This window comes from Sinocyclocheilus anshuiensis, unplaced genomic scaffold (genome assembly GCF_001515605.1).
Source record: "Sinocyclocheilus anshuiensis isolate Anshui unplaced genomic scaffold, SAMN03320099.WGS_v1.1 scaffold942, whole genome shotgun sequence".
Lineage (NCBI taxonomy): Eukaryota > Metazoa > Chordata > Actinopteri > Cypriniformes > Cyprinidae > Sinocyclocheilus > Sinocyclocheilus anshuiensis.
Genome location: NW_015536531.1, coordinates 80,283 through 103,434, shown reverse-complemented (window position 1 = coordinate 103,434; position 23,152 = coordinate 80,283). Strand labels below are relative to the sequence as shown.

Genomic DNA, 23,152 nt, shown 5'->3' with positions numbered 1-23,152 from the left:
CCCATCCAGCCCATCTGTGCCCAGGTGCCCACTTTAGCAGGGCACTGCAGGGGAGCCTGGGTGACCCCAAGAGGGTTCAGCTCCTCTGACACCCACCACAGTGTCATTAGAAAGTCACTAAGGAGTGAGGGCTAAACTTAGCCACAATGAAGTGGTCATACGTGCTTTGTCCCATTTAAAGTTTACTAGTGCCACATTTTCTGTTTTGCAGAAGGAGAGGATTTTAAGGCGGTCCTGACAGTACAATTCTGCTCTCTGACAAGCGGCTGTGATAAATGGATTGTACTATAAGTGTGATGTGGTAAATGCTAATTATACTTTATGTTATCAATAGTGGTTCACTTCTGTGCTGGACTGCGACTGCAGATCAGATATGACTTGGACCAATCAAATATGAGGACCGGAACCAACTTTTCTCTAAAATACACTACTGTTCAAAGTTTTGGATCAGTAATATTTTTGAAAGAGAGAAAGAAACACTTTTATTCAGCAGGGATACATTGATCAAAAAACTGATCAAAAGTGACAGTACAGACATTTATAACATTACAAAAGATTTCTGTTTCAAATGCTGTTCTTCTGAACTTTCTATTAATCAATGAACCCTGAAAAACTAAATGTATCATGGTTTTCACAAAAATATTACACAGCCCAACTGTTTTTAACATTTATAATAACAATAAATATTTCTTGAGCAGCAAATGAGCCTTTTAGAAAGTGACACTGAAGATTGGCGTAATGGCTGCTGAAAATTCAGCTTTGCATCACAGGATTTTAAAATATATTAAAATAGAAAACAGTTGTTTCATACTGTAACAATATTTCACAATATTATGGTTTTACTGTGTTTTTGATTAAATAAATGCAGCCTTGGTGAGCATAAGAGACTTTACTGACCCCAAACTTTTGAACGGTAGTGTACAATACATTGCAGTTGTGACAATGTTCGACAAGCATGTTTCTCCAAGCTAACCTGATACATGTTTATGGGGCGACCCCTGGTGAGCATCCCCACAGCACACCATCTCTCTTGGGACTAGCTGTCCTCCACAGCACTGGGAGCTGAAGCCATCATAAAGACGCCCCCCACAGCAGATCTGTCTGGCTCCAGACATGAAAGGACTCCCACCACAGCACGAGTCCCCGAGACCAACAGATACATGCCGTTCCACAGAGTCCGGACAACAGACCTCTCCTTCGAACACATATCGAACAATCAACTACAGTATGTGATGTAAAACAAAAGAATGTTAAAAAAATAAGGAAGAAATACTGAGATTGATATTTTTATGCAGCATAAGTTGAATTCACATTTGGCTGTGTTAATGCTCAATGCAGTGCATACCTGGTGGAACTAGTATGTAATATCCTCCACAGCACTGGTGTTGAGGCATAGGCTGGAAAAACCGACCTCCACAACACACACTCCCAGAATCCTCTAAAGCTGGAACATAACGCTCTTCACAACACTGATTAGACTGATTTAGGCTGTGAACAGTCCCTGCACAGCATACCTGTAACAATAAAACACATATAAAAATATATGCAATTCAAATACATTGTCCATACAAGTTTCTCACTCCTCAAGACAATTAGGAATTTAAGAGGTGGCAATGCCTCAGCCCTGAGGGCCCGCAGAGGCACATGTGAGCGCAGGTAGAACTCCAGCCCATCTCTTCGCTCCATAGCGGTGGGCTATATTTAGCCAGACTCCGCTGCCTACTTTGGCGAGAAATCAGGGCAGGATAGATTCTCATAGCGCTGAGATGATACTCTTGTGGTGTCTGAAAAATCTGTATTGCCCTGAGCCACTGACATTATCCTTATCTTCTGGCCCAGCTTCCAGTAGAAAAATGGCATCCAGTAAATACCTCCTCTGCTGTGCCTTTGAGAGAGGTCTGAACTTTTAAACCTACTTGAACCCAGTTTATCAAACTCCTGAGAATTACAACCACTACATGTAAAGGCAGTACAAAAAGAAAGCTTGTGCATACAGTATGTAATTGCCCTCAAAAGACAATTTCAGCCAGAGTTATAGGCTTCTGACAAGGTATCTAAGTAAAAACGATTATCAAAAAATAAAATCCATTGGTTGTTTATTGGATGGAGTCAGATATGAAGGCAAGCTTGCAGTCCACTGTAAGAAGGGGGCAGGGATTAAATGATTGGAAAAGTCTGGAACACATCACCTGAGATAAATGATGCATTGATGAATCTTTCACAAGTCCAATTAGGACATAGAGAGTGTGAATTTTCAATTCATGCTGACTTTAAAATTTTAATTTAATTTATAACATAGGTTGATTAAACATTTTGATTAGAGTCTTGGGATATAGTGTTGGACAATGAGGGGCCTTCAAGTCAAAACTGTTCAGAACCACTGGACCAGCTTATATTGCCCAGACAATAGGGAAATCCCCTATTGTAGAATTTACAGCATGTTTAAATGTGTTCATTTTTCTACCTTTTTTTATAATTAAAATAACACATTAAATTGACATCTCTAATTATAGCTGATATTTCCTATTAGTACTAATAAAGAGTCAAACAAAAACACCTTTCACTAGGTGTTAAACTATGGATAACATCTAGGTTACTTGTGTAACCCTCGTTCCCTGAAGGAGGGAACGGAGACGTTACGTCAGTCGTGACTGACGAATTGGGATCTCGCCCGAGAGCCCAATCACCTTCGAGTGTTAACTAAACAAGCCAATGACAGTTGGCGTGCGTGTTTCGCCACGCGCACCCCGCCCCGCAGCGCGGGTATAAAAGGAGAGCGCGTGCAAACACACATCAGTTTTTCGCTGAGGAGACGAGACTATGTGCCCCGGCCGTACAGCGGTGGTACAGCAACTGTGGCGACGGAATGTAACGTCTCCGTTCCCTCCTTCAGGGAACGAGGGTTACACAAGTAACCTAGACGTTCCCTTTCAGTCAGTCACGTTCGACGTTACGTCAGTCGTGACTGAGGACGCGGGTGCCAGAGGGTGCCCCCTCTCTGAGAAAGGAGATCCGTCCTCAGAGGAATTCGCCAAGGAGGGGCCGTCGCGAGGAGCATCAGTTCGGGGAACCAAGTCCGACTGGGCCCTTGCCGGCTTCCGCAGGGCACTGGAGGGGGTCAGCAATAGTGGTGTTTTCCATACGGATCCCAATTCGTCAGTCACGTCTGACGTAACGTCGAACGTGACTGACTGAAAGGGAATGCTGAATTCAATACGAGCTCCATTAACACATTATCACAATAGTGTGTCATGTTGCCTCTGTGAAACTAATTTTTCTATTATACTGCTTTACAGCTTTGAGAGCTCTTGTCCTTATCTGAGTTGTGTTCTCTTTGTGAGCTTGTCTCTAGTGTATTACTGTCTGATTTAAGCTGGTGGAGACGTATGACCTGTGCTTGCTTGCCAAGTTGGCTGTATTTCAACAACACCAGGATGGCAGCAATTGCAGAAGACAAGTTAATCTGTTTACTGAAACCAATCACAGGGACTGTGCTTCATAGATAAATACCAGCCACTCCAACTGATTCGTCACTGTTTCTTCATGGAATACTCTACCATCAAAACTAATGATCTAAGTATAACAGTTTAATAGAGGTTAGTGAGTAGTTACCTGTGTCTCAGGCTTATAACAGGTCTTGCCGCAGAAGTCTTGTTCTGCAAGGCACTCCAGGTACGAGCAGTGAGCCTGAGGAGCAAACGCCTGCTGGGTCTGCAGCTCCTCGCACCGCTGCAGGGTCCTCCGCCACACGTCATATCCTCCCAGAATGCCATTGGGCTTACCAGGTGATGTCCATTCTAGTTTAACTGATCTAACACATACAGTATACAGACAAAGCACAGATATTACACCTTCACAAATACTGCTCATCACTTGGTGTATATTGTCAGTCTGGTTTTAGTTCATACTTTGTTTTTGTTCCGTCACTGTCAAGGAGAAAGCATGTAATATAATAGAAAAATGGTGATAATCGCCTCGTTATATAGCGCTTTCTACAACTTGATATAGTACTAGAACTAGAGCCAAATAGATGTGCTGTGCAGTATGAGTTATGATATGTGTCATCTTTTCTTTTTCTGATGTACTTCTTGTATTGATTTTCCTCTCCACTCATCATGCAGGAGAGCTGGCTTTCCACAGAAAGGAACAATTTTTGTTCACTACTGCTTACTTTGAGATACTGGATAAAATATTGAGACCTGTATTATGTCATTAAAATATTAAGTTGTATTACAAGAATTTTACTGTATCCCATTTTTTAATATTTAGTAATAGCAACAAATTTATTTTACTAATCACTTATTATCTTGTATTTTAAGGTAAGTTTGATTATGAATAAGCTTTAAATGGCCCATACTAGGAACCCTGCTGTGGCATACTGTAAGCAACACACTTTTTATTAGCATTAGTTAATAAATTAGTAAATAAGAAACAAGCAAGCAAGTAAATACAAAACAAAAAATTTGGTGGTGCAGCTTGCTATCTAAAGGAACAGTAGGCAGGGAAGGACAGGGTTTTGGACAACAAAACAACACAAAAAACATTTGCATCTGGCGGTGCAGTTTGCTGCCTGACGGAACACTGCAGAGAGCAAACAGGAAGGAAAAACCAAAAAGCCATTAAACAAGCCTTATTTCTTTCTTAACTGTTGCCATAACCTTATGGAAATGTGCTTTTGTTTTCATCATCTTTTTCATCTCCTCTCCATACATGATAATATCCATACCGCTCTGTGATTTGGCTTCCGTTGCTTTTTGCCTATATCTTTTGTGTTGTGCAAATCTCTTGTCACATACGCAAGACGTAGAGAATGACATAATTACGGTTTGCGTGGGTCTCTCTCCTCTCCTCTGTCCCCTCCCTGATGAGGAAGCTAATTGATAGTGAAGGCCTCTGATGACTTAAAGCTGACAGACCTTAGTATCAGATTAGGAATTCATGAAATGCGACAAGGCTTCCTCTTTCAAAGTACAGACAGAAAATCGTTTGGAGATTACTGTGGGCTTTAAAAAAAACTAAATATTATTCATGCTTACTTTTTTTCTTGAGGGGTCAGGGATGGGGAAGCAACTTTCCTATAACAAATGCGTTAGTATTATATTACAAAGGGTGTCATTTGCTGTCCACCGTTAATCCCTCATGGAGAGAAATAACTGGAATTCATATTGGGCGGCAGCAGTGTGTAAGCCATCGGTTGCAGCACTTGTCATATTTCAATCAAAGCTTAAGCCAGCCGCCAATTCCTGTTCCCAGCCCCCACATAGCACCAATTTCGTGAATTACCCTTGTTTTGTAATTATTCATAATTATTTTATAAAAGAATTGAAGGAACAATGTAGATCAGAGATGCCAAATCCTGTTCCTGGCGATCTACCTACTGTACCTGCAGAGTTCAGTTCCAAACCTGATCAAGCACACCTGTCTGCAATTATCAAGTGCTCCTGAAGATCTAAATGAGCTGGTTATGTTGTGTTTGATCAGACTTTACAGTAAGATCTCCAGGAACAGGAGTGGGCACCCCGAATATAGATGGTAGATGGATTGTTTGGGCTCACCATGTCACACTTCGAAGGGATGGTGAATATTTAACCAATAGATTATCCACAACATGCACACAAAACTCAAGCGTGGCGAAACTCAGTGTATAGGCTACTTGCCTCACAGACATGAGAAATATATCTAAACAAAGCTTGAAATGTCAATATTGAAATTAACCAATTCAAATAGAAAACAAATACTCTATGTAATCTGTATGAAAGGCGCATTTCTCTCTAAAGGTGCATCCACTGTACTGCGGAGATGACGAGTCCACTTCATCTTTGCAGCCGACACACTGACTAAGAAAACGCTAGTTTATTAATAAATAATTAAAATATCTTCTTGCTATTTTTCCCAACACAGTCATTACTTTTGCCGGTGCTTTGTGGCAAGCTTTATGCATTCGTAAATAGGCTATATATTATATATTAGTGGTTTAGTTCCCCACCCCCCTGTATATATTGAATTAATTAAATGAATAAATCGACTACTAGTTGACCAGAAAAATCTTTAGTCAGAGGCAGCCCTGGTAAACTCACATTCACACCACTATCTGTGTCTGCTTGACTGACTCACCTTGAGCTAAGCACCTGAATCTGAGGTTTGGCGATTTCAGTCGGTGTGTCCTCCACCGTGGTCACCTGAGTGCTGTTACTCTCCACACACGCATACACGGTACACACCTCCACCTAAACACAGAGAACAACCCCACTGCACAGGTTAAATCCAAAACAAAGTGAGGTCCAAAATCTGAGACCATTTTACATTAAAATTACACACAATACTAAAAATTAAAAATCAGCACAAAAAATAAGTGAAATTATATGTGCAATATTACAGAAACATAATTATTAGTTTAGGATTTAAAATCCTTATTTATTTATTTACTTGCCCATTTTAAATCCTAAAACATTTAGATCCTAGATTTTCAATGTGGTCTCAGACTTTTGAACTTTTAATATAAGCTAAATAAAACTATGTATTTGTGTGTTTAGATAGAAGGCCAGACCTGAATACTGTGGACAGTGAACGGCAAAAGTCCTCCCACTTCCAGTGATCCAGTTCCATTGCTAGTAGACTCATAGAGATGGCCATCAAGATAGATGGAGTACTTTGTGACTACACCATTTGGAACAAGAGGAGCTGTCCATAGCACCCTCACTGCTGTGCTATTTAGGACCACCACCTCTGGAGGAAAGATTCCTTCAGGTTCTGCAATACAGAGAGAAAGCCACACTAAACCACCCAGAAGAGCTCAGCGGACTGGAGCCCACATGAACACATACGGTCATATTGACATAACCCCAGCACTTTTGAAGAGCTCAATCCTCAAGATTTGTCTCTTTAACCTCTGCCCAAGATGAAGCTCAGGGAAGGCTCGAGGTCCTTAAGTCTGCAGTAGTCTCTACAAAGAGTAAAACAATGACCAATAACATCTACAGAAAAAGACCTGGAGGAAAAGCAGTTTTTCATTCTTTTCTCTTTTTTTCCCCAGACCAAGATAGTGCCAGTGGTAGCATAAACACACAGCATATTCTACTCTTAATAGTCTCTGAAAAGGCTTTGGGCAGCACTTTTATTTCTGCCATAGAAAAAGAGCATAAAAAAGAGACAGAAAAAAAGGGATAAACAAAAAAAGGACAGGCATTTTCTTAAAGCTGATCTGTGTATTTTTTTGTGTTAAAATACGTTCTCCTATCCTAGCTTAAAGTGTTGAGAACTACAGTATAAGGAAACTATTCACAGAAATTCTGATCATTACACTATTTAAACTACTACTATTTAAAATAAAATATATATACACACACACACACACACACACACACACACATGTCCCTCAGTTGTCTAGTTCAAACAATAACCAATAATACTGCAGCAGTACACATGTGTCTGTTTGATGTGTGTTCCTGAGTGCACTCGTGTATAAATAATGTAATTTTATATGTACATCAGGGAATGCTGACAGCAATACATCAGGGAGGGCTGGCAGAATGAGAAAAGGCTGAGTGTGACTCTTTCACTTTCCCTCTTGCTTTTGGGGGTTCCCGCAGATGGTTTGTGGGCAAATTGAATCAGTCCTGGAGAAGCGCGCAGGGTTTGGAGTTCTGCACCAGGGGCAGAGGGGGTTAACTGGGCCAGTCTGGGGAATTCTTTCTACAGCTTGCACCATCTTTGCCTTCTTTTTCTTTTTTCCCCCCTCTATATTTTGCAAGCTCTTCCTTTCCCATGACAAATCACACTGACTTACAAAAGAAGACCAGAGAGCATATTTTTCAGCTTGATGTGACTCTAGTAAAGAGCTATTGTGACAACTTTGTAAGGCTCTTCTGAAAGGATGTAAAAAGGGAATGATTGATAAAGCTTTTTTTCTGAGGCTAGTGAAGTTAGTTTGTGAAAGAGAGCTGAAAGACACGAGTGTAGTGCTAATGACAGCTGAGAGATCAAATATCTCAGCAGTGGCTTTGAACAAGCCATTGGCTGACATGACAAGCTGGGGAATGAATTCGATACAGAGCAGGGGTCCTGACACTTACACTCTCTCTAAAGAATAGAACTGCTGTTCTTCCTACTCAAAGCCTCAAAAAGTCTCCCTTCAGGAGATATCCTGCTAACACAAAGGTCAACAAGTGAAGAGACCCCATCTAAGATATTTTCTAGTAACGTGCTTGTACCTTTACAGCAGATCTTACTGAAGGTTTGTGAGGGACAGATAAATGTTTTGGTATCGGCAACAACTAACAGTTACGTAAACACCTTTGGTCATGCATTAATGGGTGGCATGTCACTTAAAAGGATGGTTAAATAATGGTTCATACAGGCCACATTTTTCTATATAAAAATGTGAGGCACAGGGAGGTGGAATGAAATAAAAGCAGAACCTAAAAAAAGTTAAACTTTTTCTAACATTTAAGACATAAGATGTGAGTGCAATAGTCAAATGTCCATCTAGTTTATGTATTAAAAGTGAATAAAATATAAAATAAAAAAGAATGAATGAATGAATGAAAAAATAAAGGGTTCAGTGTGAACAGACCCTAACATTGTTCTTAATGAACTAAAGTACTCATTTTCATTGTTAAGAAGCAAGAATTGTTACTAATCAATTAAATATTTTTATCAGACAATCAATCAATAAAAGAAGTGCTGGAGAAGCTCCTTTTAAACTCTCAAGCTACAAGTTACTCATATTTTAAAACAGTCAAACAACAAACAAAATATTCTTTTTAAAAGTAGTTAGGTGGACTGGCTACATCAAAGCTCCTGAAATATATCAATAAATCTCTCATACAATTTTTAAGAGCAGAGCAGTAATTATCTACAACTAAAAATACCTTAATAAAGAGAAAGTCTGACAGATAAATTTACACTAAATTAAATCAAATAAAACTAAAAGCACACTAATATACAGTATATAAAAGTATCAAAAATATGGCATTGAACACCACTATTTAGTATTAAATATTTCTTAAAAAGAACAAAAACTGTAAAATCAAGTGCAGGAACTCAAATGAATCAGTGAATCATTTGTCAAATGGGTTCATTTTCAGGAACTGTCTGAGTTAACCAACTTCCCAACATGGCATATGAGACAGAAGACACATAGGAGAGCTGAGAGCACATTTGGATATTGACTCAGCTGCTTTGAAAAAGTTGGAAAAAGTAGCTTAGTACTTGAAAAGGCTAGACTGTTTAGAACGCTGCTGAACTACTCAAGTTATTAAAAAATGCTTAGTGCCCGCTTGTTACTCCCCATCATTGACCAAAAGAGCAATGATGAGACATACTTGTATGTGACCGATATCAGTGCTCTCCTGAAGCGTCTCTTTCCATGTCATTTCTGCTGCTGTATTATTAATGCAAGACTTCGCATGGACAACCTCATCTCCATTCCAGTTTTTAATTAGCGGGCTCTTAACATATACACTATCATGCAGCATAGTATGATCTTTTAAGTTCAACTGCTTTTAATAAGCTGCCCTTTAGGCTGTAAAATAATGAAGCTTCCACTACTAGCTCTTTGGTAAATGACCTGTAACCTTTATTTAGGAGCAAATGACATTCTAATATTTTTAATTATACTGATAGGTGACAGAGAAAGAAGTTGAGGTATGTTATGGAAAACCAGTTGTTTAGTTTTTAGTGCGTAAAGCACAATTTAACTCACACCGCAGTGTGTGTGTGTGTGTGTGTGTGTGTGTGTGTATGCATACATAAGAGGTTTGCTGAGCTTTCATCTGTTTCCTGTGATATCAGTGCATCAGTACATTAACTGTGTAAGAGGACAGCTTAATGACTATTGATCATAGCTCAGAGGTCAAGATATCACAATTTTGGTAAAGGCACATTTTTCTGCAGCTTGTGAGGTTTGCCTTTAGAGTGCAGAGGGAAAATATTAAATCAGTCAGTTCTTCTCCTCATCAGTTTTTTATCTCTGTGAGCAGGGGCTGCTGAAGTGATATGAGAGAGGCAGGCTGACAGAAATCACAGGAATATTTTAAGTGTTGACAGGAAAACCATAATTAGCCAATATCTTCAATCCAAATTTCATCCAGTTAAACATACAGAGATGGTTGTGGTCTAGTAAACTCCATATTTCAGTTAAACCACTTGGATTCTAAATATCATCTAAGACGCTTTGCAAACGTTTACATTATATTTGTAAAACTGTATCATGGTTTCCACAAAAATATTAAGCAGCAAAACCATTTTCAAAACTGAGAAACTATTACTGAGCATCAAATCAGCACATCAAAATGGTTTCTAAAGGGTCATGTGACACTGAAAACTGGAGTAATGACTGCTATAAATTCAACTTGTCATCACAGGAATAAATTCTATTTTAAAATAGCAAACAGTTCTTTTAAACTGCAATAATATTTTATAATATTATAGTTTTACTGTATGAAAAAAAATGAAGCCTTGGTGAGTATAAGAGACTTATTTAAAAATTATATTAAAAACTTTTACTGACTTCAAAAATGTAAGCTTGGCAAAAAGGTTTGGAGATTTCGATTCCATTCACATAACAAGAAATGTATTTTTCAAATGGATCACTCCAATATGGACTTTGACTGCCTAAACGTACTTAAGGGACAATCATGAATATTACAAATGGTACAACCAGTACATGCACTTAACAATAAATACATTTAATACTTTGTTTTATGCTAAAAATTCAGTCAAAACAGGTAGGTTAAACAACAAATCTGGGGCCCTGTGGCTTCAAGTCAAGTCAAGTCTGCTTTATTGTCAATTCTTCCACATGTACAGCACATACACACAGAGAATTGAAATTGCGTTACTCTCAGACCCTTGGTGCATACAGATAGCACTAACAGTAGAACATAAATACAGATATACAGATTAAATATAAAATACAACTATACAAATATACAAATAAGGTAAAATGTAAAAAAAATATAAAAATATATATATAAAGCAGCACACGGCACATGGCAGATAGAGTGCAAACCAGTGAAGTAAACAACAGTGCAGATATAATGGGATAGCTGGCTTGTGTGGGTTAGCCGCTAGCCTAGCCCGGATACCTCCGCGCTTACCCCTCTTCTGCTTCCTCTCACGCCGCTTGTGGCGCCTCCGCTGTGGGCGAGATGCAGTAGTGGGGGTCGGTGATGGTGTGGGCCTCCGGAGCAGACTGAGATCCCGCAGCTCTTCGGCGTGCGCAGAGTTTAACTCTAAAAATGTGGTTCTGCCGACATCGAGCAGAAACTCACGACTGTATGCGCGCTTAGAGACAGATAGACGCGACGAATACGTACAAAAACACTGCGACTCACAAGACAAAAAACACGAAAACACCTTTCTGTCGGGAGAGAGAGAAGCCGCAGCGTGTGAACGCGCCGCCATCATATTGTACGAATATGGCAGTCAAAATAGATGTGAGTATCAAACATCTATGTGGCATGCACTCACCTCCATCTGTAGTAGTGCAGCTGACCTCAGGACTGGTAATGTTGTGAGCACCGTTGGATACAGTCAAGGAGAGCTTGTACTCTGTGCTGGGCTGCAGGTCAGAGATGACCACACAGGTCGCAGCGGGGTCAAGTGCAAGAGTCTGCCTGTGCTGGGTGGACAGAACAATAAGGATGTAGTCCTCCACACTTCCCTGCAAATCTTGCAGAGCTGGGAACATAAAATATAAAGAGAGACAGGACACACTAAAGGTCAATCTCAAAAACAAGCTCTCTAAACACAGATTCTTTCCTGAAATGTATTTTCGGTCACAGGCCAGGATGAGTTTAATATAGAGATTCTTGACTCTTACTGGGGGTGGACCAGTTGACCAGGATCGCTGTATGATTGAGAACTTGGACAGATATGCTGGTGGGGGTGAGGGGTTGCCCAGCCAGTGTGACCCCTGTGGCAACCTCCCCTGAAGCGTAGCCAACATCATTGTGAACCAGAAGTTTGTATTCGTACCATGTGTACCTGTAACACATTTAAAAACATTATGCACAAGGACATTTTCTGGAGCCACAATCATAGAATCTTATAATCTATAAATATATAATTATTTATATAATTACATGTACATATTAAACAATTTATACTGTATGCACAGAAAATTTTAAAAATACTTTTAATTTATTCATATAAATAAAAAAAAAAAGTCTAAACATATAATCAAGAAATAGGAAAAATACTTAAATACATTTGATTATGATAACTATTCTAAATATATCCACTGAAAAGTGTGTTTATAAGAATGAGGCTGTATAATACTAACAAAAGCTGTGATAATACTGCATTAAATGTCAAGTATTTAAATATGCTGCTTAAAGTCAAGCTCAAAGTTAATCTTTTGCAAGGACTGAAAACATTTAAATGAAGTCAGGCATGAATCTAAATGACAGAACCTGTGATACACGGGAAACATTTGGGGGTTTTATGTTGGAGTTTTTCACCGTACACACAAGGAGTGCCAGAGAAAGATTAGCCGAAAACAATTTAATTCTATGGAATATTTGCTCAAAGTATCTTTGAACAGCATTAAAAAGATGGCATCGGTGCACAAAAACAGTTTTGTACACACAAGCAAAGTTTGCATTAAAGCTAATTTCAGTAATCTCACCTGCTAAGGCCTTTATCTTCATGAAACAATTTGGTTCCTGCGTAAACATTGTACCACAGATTCAAATCTTCGGGGGGACGGGAGGCCAGGGGCTGCTGGGTTTTCCGTCTCAACAGCTCAAATCTGAGGGCAGCGGAAACAGCCAGATAATCAGAGCCTGCTCCACTCCCACAATCCTCCTGCCATTTCACCCGCACCGCTGTTTCGCTGGGTTTGTGCTTTTGTCTTTTCTCTCTCTCTTTCTTTCTCCCTCAACAGTAATGCTAATTTTGGCTGTAATCAGGAGAGCTCAGCTTAATGTGCGCTTTATAAGCCTAGTTAAACAAACAGAGCAGCAGTGGGAAAAGTAGTCATGAATTTTAATCATCCGCCGTGAACAGACTTTATTTACCACCTAATCAGCTCAAAAACAGACTAAAATATACAGTGAGAAAGAACAAGAACTTTTACGTTGTGCCTCACTCTTCACAACCTTGCTGTTCTCATACAAAATGGCAGAGTTATGGATTATTCCCAACAGATTTTAGAAATTCCTTTACCATATGAATGACAATTTTGGTTACAATTGATTTTACTTTGAAGAATGTGAACATCCATTTTATCATCCATTTTACAACCATATCTATATACATCAAATATAAATAAATAAATAAATAGCTAGCTAGCTAGATTGATTGATTTTACTTTGAGGAATGTAAACATCAATTTTAATATACATTTTTACAACCATATCTATATATATTCAAATATAGTAGTACTACTACTACTAATTATTACACATAAATAAATAACGAGTAATAAATTCAGTAAGTAACACTACTTAAATGTGTCAAGGAACTAAGATGTAGTACATCGATTGAACATTCATTGGTTACCTTATGTTGGGCCCATTCGGCCTTCTTGGGAGTTGCCATGAAACACCCAGGAAAGATTCACTGATGGCTACTACTGACAGGGATGGCAGACCTTCTGGGATTGTGGGTAATGTAGTAACCAGCGTTGGAGAGCTCTCAGTGCAGCCTCCGACATGGCCTCCACCTCCTGAGCAGGCGAGGACGGTGATGCTGTAGTTGGTGTAGGGCAGCAGGTTGGTAACAGTACGGTTGAGCATGGACGTATTGGTGTGTGAGATGCGTGGATCAGGCATGCGGATCTCGTACCGCTCAACTTCTCCACTGGGTATGAGTGGAGCGGACCATGTAACCTGCAGTAAAACACAGGACACATTTGAACCTGTTCGTATCACTAAAGAATTTGACATCAGAGTCTAACAGTGTTCTTGTGGTCATGTAGTTATAAACTAAAATGGTTTCACAAGTGTGTCTAAGGCGACAGAGAAGGGCCAGAGTCCAGCGCAATATCACAACACATTATCTCAGGCTTTTAGATCGATGAGTTTGTGGAACCGACGTCATGTGATGAAGCGAAGGCACCCTGACTTTGACCCAAGACAGAATATTCCTTTCATTACATTTGAAAGAGGCCTCAGCCCCTGGAGATCATAATGAAATCCTAATGGAATTGCATAAAAATGCTGCTCGTTGCTGCTACATACTGCCTCTGGATCAAGGGAGGGACACATTAAACATATTGTGCATGTCTGATAAAAGTAATTTTGTGTTATTAAAAATAATTAATTTTATCCAATTTGTTTTATGTATTGTTATGCTTATTAGGAGTATCACGCCTGTTAGCTTAGCAACATATGCTAACTTTGTTGAACTCCACAGCCCATCGAGTCTCCCGTGCAAATCAGCTCCATGATGGTGGTGCATGCTGCCTTAGAAGGCAGCTGCCTATGTAGGAACAGCAGTAGGCAGCATGGCATCTCACTGAAATGAAATCATCAACGCTTGCTAACAAAGAGTTTGCCGTGAGCATCACAGAGACTGCTAGCATCTCAACAGGAATTTAATATAGCGTATGCTAATGTGAACAGTTGTTTTTTTGGCTTTTACATGTAGAAGCATTCTCATCCAATTACATACAAATGCAGCAGTTAACAAATTAATGAAATAATAATGGTGTTACAATACACTAAACCAGGGGTTAGGGGAAAATGAATAATTCAAGCAAGTTTATGCAAATACCGCCTTTGTTTGAAGTGGTAAGCATTTCTGTCCATGTTTCTTGGCACTAGCACACAACAAATAACAAAGAGAGAAAGAGAGGGGGTGCACAGGTGTATTTACACACTGCAGGATCTAAGCTGCAAAGCTTGTTTGGTTACATTAACGCCCCTTAAATCCAACCTGTAAACCAGCCAAAAGACTGCAAGCTACCTACCCCTCTTGAGTATCGTGTCTGTTGAATTACAGGGACGTCTATGCAGTTTGCCTTGAAACACTCAAATCTACTTTGTCAAAGTGTTAATAAGGTCTGGCATGCTTTGTGTATCTTACAGACACAAAATAAAGAAGCACAATCTTTAAAGTGTTAGCTAGATGACCAAGGGCACATTCATGAGGGGCTCCCACAATACTCTTGACAGTCTTAATTGGCTGTTCCTTAATGAACAGCTCTGAAATGACCTGGAAACCATGCGTATCAATGTTCTCATAGCATGAGGGTGTCACTGGAAAAATGATGGATGCTCTGGGTGTGGCATTAATGGGAAGAAATACAGTAGCTTCTTACTAACAATCACAACAAAGACCTCATTTGCACCTCATTGGTGAAAAGGCGGCATAAGGCACTACAGTCTGCTGACAGGAGGGTGGGACAGGATTGAGCGACACCCAAACATGTTCATTTAAACCTGAAACGCGTTCTTTACTTTAAGCAGCACAGAAATCAAAGTTAATTCAAAAGGTTAAAAATGACAATCTATTTTTAATTACCTACAGTACTATTCAACAGTTGGACTACTGTCCAAATCTGCTTTTATCAAAAACACAGTAAAAACAGTAATATTGTGAAATATTATTACAATTTGTCTACTGTTTTCTATTATTGTATTAATATATTTTAAAATATGACTTATTCCTGCAATTGCAAAGCTGAATTTTCAGCAGCCATTACTCCAGTCTTCAGCATCACATGATCCTTCAGAAATCATTCCAATATGCTGATTTGATGCTCAAGAAACATTTCTTATTATTATCAATGTTGAAAACAGTAAAAACTGAGATACATTTTTCCTTTTAAGATTATTTGATAAAAAGAAAGTTCAAATATCAGCATTTATTTGAAATAATTTATTTTGAACATTATAAATGTCTTTACTGTCACTTTTGATCAATTGAATGTGTCCTTTTAACCTTGTTATTGGACCTCAATGATAAACAATAATCAATATTATTTTGTAAAATATATGTTTGTTTTTTTTTGTAAATGGTTTCTCTAGCCTAAAGTACTGTATATGTCACTCTAATGTTCCTGGTTCACTTCGAATTGGGCATAATTAAAAAAATGCTACAGAGTCAGTTGTGAGTTCATTAATGGCTCTGAACAATTCTGTGACTGATTCAAACTACTATAACTTAACTAAGTTTGTGATCATTTTGTGAATATTTTTGATTGACAAATTAAAAATAACCATTTCAAAAGTTATTTTAAATTATGTCACACATTTTTATTTTTTGCAAACGTTTTACTCCTTTAACCCTTAAATGCATACCTTGGGTCTTTAGGGACCCGGGATGTCATTCACTAACCTCTCCCTCCTTCATTTTTTAAAGTTGAATGAAGCTTCTTAGTATTCCACAATCTATTGATTATAAACAATATAACAAGAAAAATAATAAAATATAAAAGAATGTCTGTTTTCTGATTAATTTTTTGTAAAAAGCGTGTAGGGTCGCTAGCGACCCGAGGTATGTAATAGTGTATGTAAAAGTATAATTTTCTGGTGCAACAATAATGAAATATCTGATGACTCAAAAAGTGCAATTCACCTTTATTCTTCAAGGTGGCACACTGTTTGATAGACAATGATGACGTGATGTTTATGTTTCACTCATAATTACTGCAGGCATAAAACAAAAGAATATCATCAAAAATTGGTTTGGATGGCTCTACTACAGAGCAATTACTGTAGGCAATGAAATATAAGTGTCACTGTCATTTGATGGTGGATGTGATGAATAAGCTGCCAGTGATCAAAGTATTGATTTTGAAGTCATTGAAAACAACAGTATTGAGAATATGGTTGAGATCGCGAATATGAGTCAGATGCTGAATGTACTGGGGAAGTGCGTTCTGACGATGACAGTGATGGTAAAATCATCTGATCAAATTGAACCCTTCTAAGTTTCAAAAGGTGACGAGATGTGTTTCATTTTTCTTCTTTTGTAATTGTTATTAAAATATCACGAGAGTTTTATCCTATTGCAGCAGTTAGAGATCCATCCGTGTTGGATATATAGGAATATGTAATAATGATTGGCGAAACATCCATGCATTTAAGGGTTAAGTAACACGCAAACCGACTTTCCATGTACCTGTACTGACTCTGGTCCCAAAACCAGCACATGAGGCGACTGCAGTCCTGCAGGTCTTGATGGTCTAGTGGTCACTTTCTCCCACTCACTGCTATTGGATCCACCCAGCCTTGTGTGCGCCACAATGCGGTACTCATAATTGGTCCAGGGGCTGAGTGTAGCAGAGCTGTCTAGGTAAGTGAGTGTCTGGTTGGGCTGCAGTGTGGCCACAGTAGAAATCTGTTGTGTGGCAGTGACTCTCCTCTCAATGGTGTAGCCGTCCAGTTCACCGTTGGCATGATGTGGTGGGGCCCAGGACAAGAGCACTGATGTGGGGGTGTCCGAGTAAAGCTGCGGGGCTGGGACGTCCTCTGGGGGGGCTGGAGGGGTGCGTATGGTGTGGGACTGAGAGGAAAGAGTGCAGCCGGCTGCTGTGCAGGCCTCCACCTCTATGGTATACTGCTGATAGGGTGCAAGTTGAGAAAGAGTGTGGCTGGTGCTGTTTCCTGGCACACAGACACTTAACTGGTGGTTTTGGTAGATGTTATAATGGGTGATGATGCCGTTGGGCTGGGATGGAGGAGACCAGGAGACAGAAGCACTTCTGGGTTGGATGTCAGAGAGTACAGGAGGGTCAACAGATCCAGGCCCTGAAGAAAGAAATTCATATTAAATAATTAACAATCAATGTACAATAATTAAAATGATTAAATTAGTTGTGAAACAATCATTATTTTTGCAGTTGTTGCTACTAGATGTGCATAAAACAAACACACACACACACTCGAAGGATGTAGTTTAGTAAATAAGATAAAAATTCTTATAATAAATGTTCTTATTATATTGTAAAGTAATAAAATCTTTATTTATGGATAAAACTGCTAAAAAAAAAACATTAAATGGTATAAAATAATAATTATTACTAATTATGATGGAATATTAATCACCGAAATTATGCTTATGGATTTATTATTGTATAAATTATTATTATTTTCAACAATAATCAATACATCTATAAAATCCATAAATATAACAACTATTTTAAAATGTAAAAATATTGTTAATAATATTATTATTGAATGCAATTAATATATAATATAATATAATATAATATAATATAATATAATAATTTTGAATGCATTACATTTACCAATAAACTTTTAAGATATATCATATATATCTCCATTTACCCATCTATCCATTCATTTATCCATCAATGCGTATATCTATATCTTAATATTGCAATTGATTTAGGCTTTAAATGATTTGAACCCAAGGACTGATGAGCCTGGTCAATCTCCATGATCTAGAGAGACACAGCTCCTCTCTGTCAGCACAGCATTGAAACTGACAGCACAAGGACACCGTCTGATTGAAGCAGCCTGATTCTCTGGATTAAAATGTAGAGCAGGCAGTGTGCAAATAAGCTCATTTGCCAAAGAGGACGGAGTCAGCCGCTGCATATCGCGCTTGCATTAAGCAAGTAGTGCATACACTTGTACCTGTTATGTATCTTTGTAAGTTATGAAAGCCCTCTTTTGAGCGAACCCCCCCGTTATAAAAAAAACAACAAGTGAGCTCCCCCAATGTCCACGGTATAGTTCGAACACTGATCACAAGCAAATATGAAATTATATTTATGGATTCATTCGTTGGGGTGATGTGGCTAAGGGATATCAGCGATGTGCGAGGTGAATCTCTGAAGGGTCCGTAGTGAATTGGAGGAAATCACTTAAGTTTCCAGTCCAGTCATTTTCTCTGAGTGGTTACAACAATAGCCATGGCAACACTAACATCAAGAAATCCTACATGGATCTTCAGGACCGGACAGCTCGGGCCATTTTCATAATTACACATCCACATATGTATATACCAAAACACATGCCAGCATCCCCATGCACTGCTTCCCTCTCTCATGTCTGATGGCTTGTGCCAGTATCTCCTTGGATATGACTGGTATAAAACAGTAAGAAGTTTTGAACTTAATTTAAATTAAACAGAATATTAAGTGATGTTTACAGGAACCTTCACACCACATGCTTTACACAGTGCTTGAAAAGTTTTTCTAAACTCCCAACCCTGATGGGAAAATAGAAATGTTGTCATCATTTACTCACCTACATGTTCTAAACCTTTGTAACATACTAAAGAACACAGAATATATTTTCAAGAATGTTTGGGTCTAAACAACATTGGATACCACTGACTTTCATTGTATACAAAAAATCTAAATCAAAATCAAAATCAAAACATCATCTTTTGTGCTGATGCATACTTAGCGTCATGACAATGGCAAATGCAGCATTTCATTTAAACACAGCCGCGGCCTAAAACCTAAGATTACCTGAACACCTTCTTTTGCTGCTTTGCAAGCACTGGCATTTCCTCCAGGAAATGCAAATTGAGAAAATACTGTTTTGATGATTTGTCTTTATTTGCTATGTGGAGCACTGCTATTGGGTTTCAGAATAATGCTGATCCAAAATGTCACATTGGTTTATCGTACTTTTTGTGCTCATTCTGTGAGGCCCGATATATGGATGCAGATTTACATTACAGTAATTTCCCATACCATTTTTCTGACAGAACTGTTAGGAAACTCCAGAAAAAAACTGAAGAATGATAAGTAAAAGAGCTTGAACATTTGGTAAAATGAAAGCAGTTAGAGGAATATATAAGATGTGGTAATTGAAGTGAAGTTGTTTTGTTGCGTTTTAAGCGTCTCCTGTCTGCTCTGTAGCCTGGGCTGTCTGATTAATATTTGGGCCCTATGAAAGCTCATTTGAAGGTAATGTTTTCCTCCTCCATTTACATTCCACGGTAGCACGGTAATGGCGTACCGGCAAGGGCGTGTGGATCAAGGTGACTGTCTCTCTCTCTGCCGTGCTGGGCTGCTGATGTCTCCCCACAGATGGCCCACTTTCCACCTCCCATCACCATCACCTCCCAACTGACTCACTATGCATAGAGCAGACATAACCGGCTACATGTATGCTTTCTCTCCCCAAAGCTCAGTGGCCACCACAACAAGCATCAAGATAATGACTTAAAAAAAAAAAAAAAGAACAAAAGGGACATGACAGAGAAGAAGCAAACAGATGCAGCAAATTCACTACACAGTTGCGCCACTTTTGAATGTTATTTATGCATAAAACCCTGCATCTTATTCACTAAGCACCCACAATCCACTTAACCAGATGCTAAACACACTAAAACAGCTCTGCAATGTAAATTAGACTCATTTGTGTACACTTCCATTTAAAAGTTTGGGGTCAGAAAGATTTTTTTTTGTTTTAAAGAAATTATTACTTGTATTGAGCAAGTGACAGCAAAAGTAAGTGTAAGAATCTTCTTTAAAAAATGTTACAAAATTCTAAAATCGATCCCAAATTTTGAATGGTAGTGAATATTTTCTATTCATCATGCCAAGCAGATATTTATCAAATGAATGAAATGGTGGAGAACAGTATAATATACTGTACATCCAGATGTTCAAGCTTTCAGCATTTTTAAGAGCAGATTCAGGTGTCTGGAATGAAGTGGAGTGATGAAGGAGTGATAAAGTATGCCAGATTGTGAAGTCTGCTGCATCTTCCATAGCAAAACATTCAGAACTGACCTGCTTGCACCATGAAAATTGTGTTCAGAACAGATTCTGTTCCATTAACTGCTCTGCATAATTTGTACACTAAAACAACACATTCAGTAGGTGCAAATTAACAGCCCTATGAGCCGGAGTTTGGTTATAAACCCAAGTGTGTTCAATATGTAGTACAAGTAAATGCACTACATTATCTAAATAAACTGACCTTTTTTAAATAGATCAGCTTTATCATAATAACTCTGATTACGGAATGACGTCAAAAATAAAGAGGTTTAATTCTCATTAGTCATCCCTAACCCTAACTCAAGCTTCATCCAAGCTTTCATCATCAAGCTTTCACTTCACACAGCCAGCCGCTGCTTATGATTCCAGCCCAGTTTTCTCCATTCATCTAGTAGCTGTTATTTTTGGGGGGAATTTTTTTACTGTGTCTGCGAATGGGCCCTGCCGATTTCGCTCCCTCTCCCTCCTGATAAATAAACAATGCACAGATTTGACCTTTGGGTTAACAGGTTTTTATGCTTGCTCCACTCAGCACTCTAACTGATTCAATTACCACAAAGGTTCAGGAGCGTCCATGAATACTGAAAAAGCTCACGGCTGCCACCGCGGCAAAACGCCTGCATAGGTGCTCGCCGGCAAATCCAATGTGGTTCTCAGGAGAAATTCCTTAATTGTAAATAATTTTACCACATGAGACAATCAAGTCACCTTGAACGCGAACCACCCCTCCTTACTTCATCCCCGGCCAGCCTCCCATCCTTGGCTCAGCCGCCCGGTCTTTCGGTCTGCAGAGGCAAAGTGTTATTTAAGCTTTACGGGTCTGCGTTAAATTCTGCAATTTGAAGGGCTGTTAAGTTTTTAAATTGAAACTTCATTTAAGATGCAGGTGCTTTTGATTTTATTGATGCTTTACTGCTCTCAGGGTACAAGCAAGAACACAGTGCAATAACAGCAGTCGGCCTCAATCAGGCATCGGCAACAGCTGTAATCTCAGGACATTTGGAATACTTAGAGAGGCCTTTCCTGGGCCACTATAAATCGCTACAGCAGAAGGGAAAACAAGAGCGCGGGCCGCCAAGCCTTAAATCACATTTATAAGGATTTGGTTAGCATAATAATAACACAATCAAGTGACAAGGCAAGGAGGGAGGGACCGGGGAACGTGAAGGAAAGAGAGGATTATTTTTAGCATTGTAGAGGTCCTTGTGACAATATGATAGCTTTGAAGGTTAGCGTGGCTGATGTCAGCTAGGACGGATGTCGGTATGCTACTTTCAAGAAGCCGTTTAGTGTAAAGAAGATTGAAAGGAAAAGGGAAAAAAAACTCTTTATGAAAGATTTCTTTTGGTTTTGAACTAATATTTGATGACGTCTACACTATCGTACAGTAACTTATTTCAAGGTGAACTGCACAGCAGTGGTTTTTCTACCCACAACATTTTTATAACTACAAATGGGGTGATAAATAAAGGAATAGTTCAACCAAAAATGAAAATTTGCTTAAAAATACTCACCCTCAGGCCATCAAAGATGTAGATAAGTTTGTTTCCTTATCAGAAACAAATTTGGAGAAATTTACCATTACATCACTTGTTTACCAATGGATCTTCTGCAGTGAATGGGTGTCGTCAGAATGTCCACAGAGGTGACAAAAGCACTGTAATATTTCAAACAACTCTAGTCTATTAATTAATGTCTTGTGGAGCGCAGAGCTGTGTGTTTTTAATAAACAAATCCATCATTAAGGAGTTTTAACTTTAAACCATTGCTTCTGGCCAAAATATAGTCCATAATCCATAAAAACACTTCCTCCAGTGAAAAAGTCTGTCCCCTGTTGTCCTCTCCCACCAAAACGTACAACATATTTGTTTAGAACTGCGTTGGACTGTTTTAGTTTGTAAATCTGTGCATATTTCTTTCCTGATTCAGACAAGAGACTTTTTTTCACTGCAGAAAACAATATTATGGCCAAAAGCGACCATGAAGTTAAAAACATCTTGATGAATTTGTTCCTTACAACATGCAGCTTTTCACTTCACAAGACATTACCTGATGGACTAGATTGTGTGGATTACTTTTGGATTATTGTGATGTTTTTATCAACTCTCATTCGTGCGGCACCCATTCACTACAGAGAATCCACTGGCGAGCAAGTGATGCAATGCTACATTTCTCCAACTCCGTTCCAATGAAGAGACAAACACATCTATAAGATGGCCTGAGGGTGAGTAAATTTCAATCAAATGCTAATTTTGGGTAAACTATTCCTTTAATCACAAGATAAAATAATAAAGGTTGGGGCTGATCCTTTTTAAATTAACTCAATTCAAGAAATGAGAAGATTTTTTTTTTTGCATGGTGTCTATGCACACGTAAACAGTAACATTTACAAAATGAACTTAACAGTGTGTCACTGTTAGCTTAAAAGTTAAACTGTACAGGTCAATTATACAACAGATTCACTAGGAAAAAAAGGGGGGGGGGGGGGACAAA

At 38.8% G+C, this 23,152-nt stretch overlaps 1 protein-coding gene across 1 annotated transcript in view; it reads right to left on the bottom strand.

Annotated features, from left to right (window-relative positions):
- Positions 1-23,152, bottom strand: part of LOC107694925 (usherin-like) — a gene marked incomplete at its 5' end in the record, with an annotated part of 173,335 nt that overhangs the window by 71,888 nt on the left and 78,295 nt on the right. The window contains 10 exons of the mRNA XM_016494643.1: positions 974-1,195; positions 1,346-1,514; positions 3,613-3,811; positions 6,115-6,227; positions 6,548-6,750; positions 11,473-11,682; positions 11,825-11,988; positions 12,632-12,754; positions 13,507-13,835; positions 17,074-17,702. Coding sequence (XP_016350129.1) covers positions 974-1,195; positions 1,346-1,514; positions 3,613-3,811; positions 6,115-6,227; positions 6,548-6,750; positions 11,473-11,682; positions 11,825-11,988; positions 12,632-12,754; positions 13,507-13,835; positions 17,074-17,702 — 2,361 coding nt within the window. The remainder of the gene's footprint in view (positions 1-973; positions 1,196-1,345; positions 1,515-3,612; positions 3,812-6,114; positions 6,228-6,547; positions 6,751-11,472; positions 11,683-11,824; positions 11,989-12,631; positions 12,755-13,506; positions 13,836-17,073; positions 17,703-23,152) is intronic.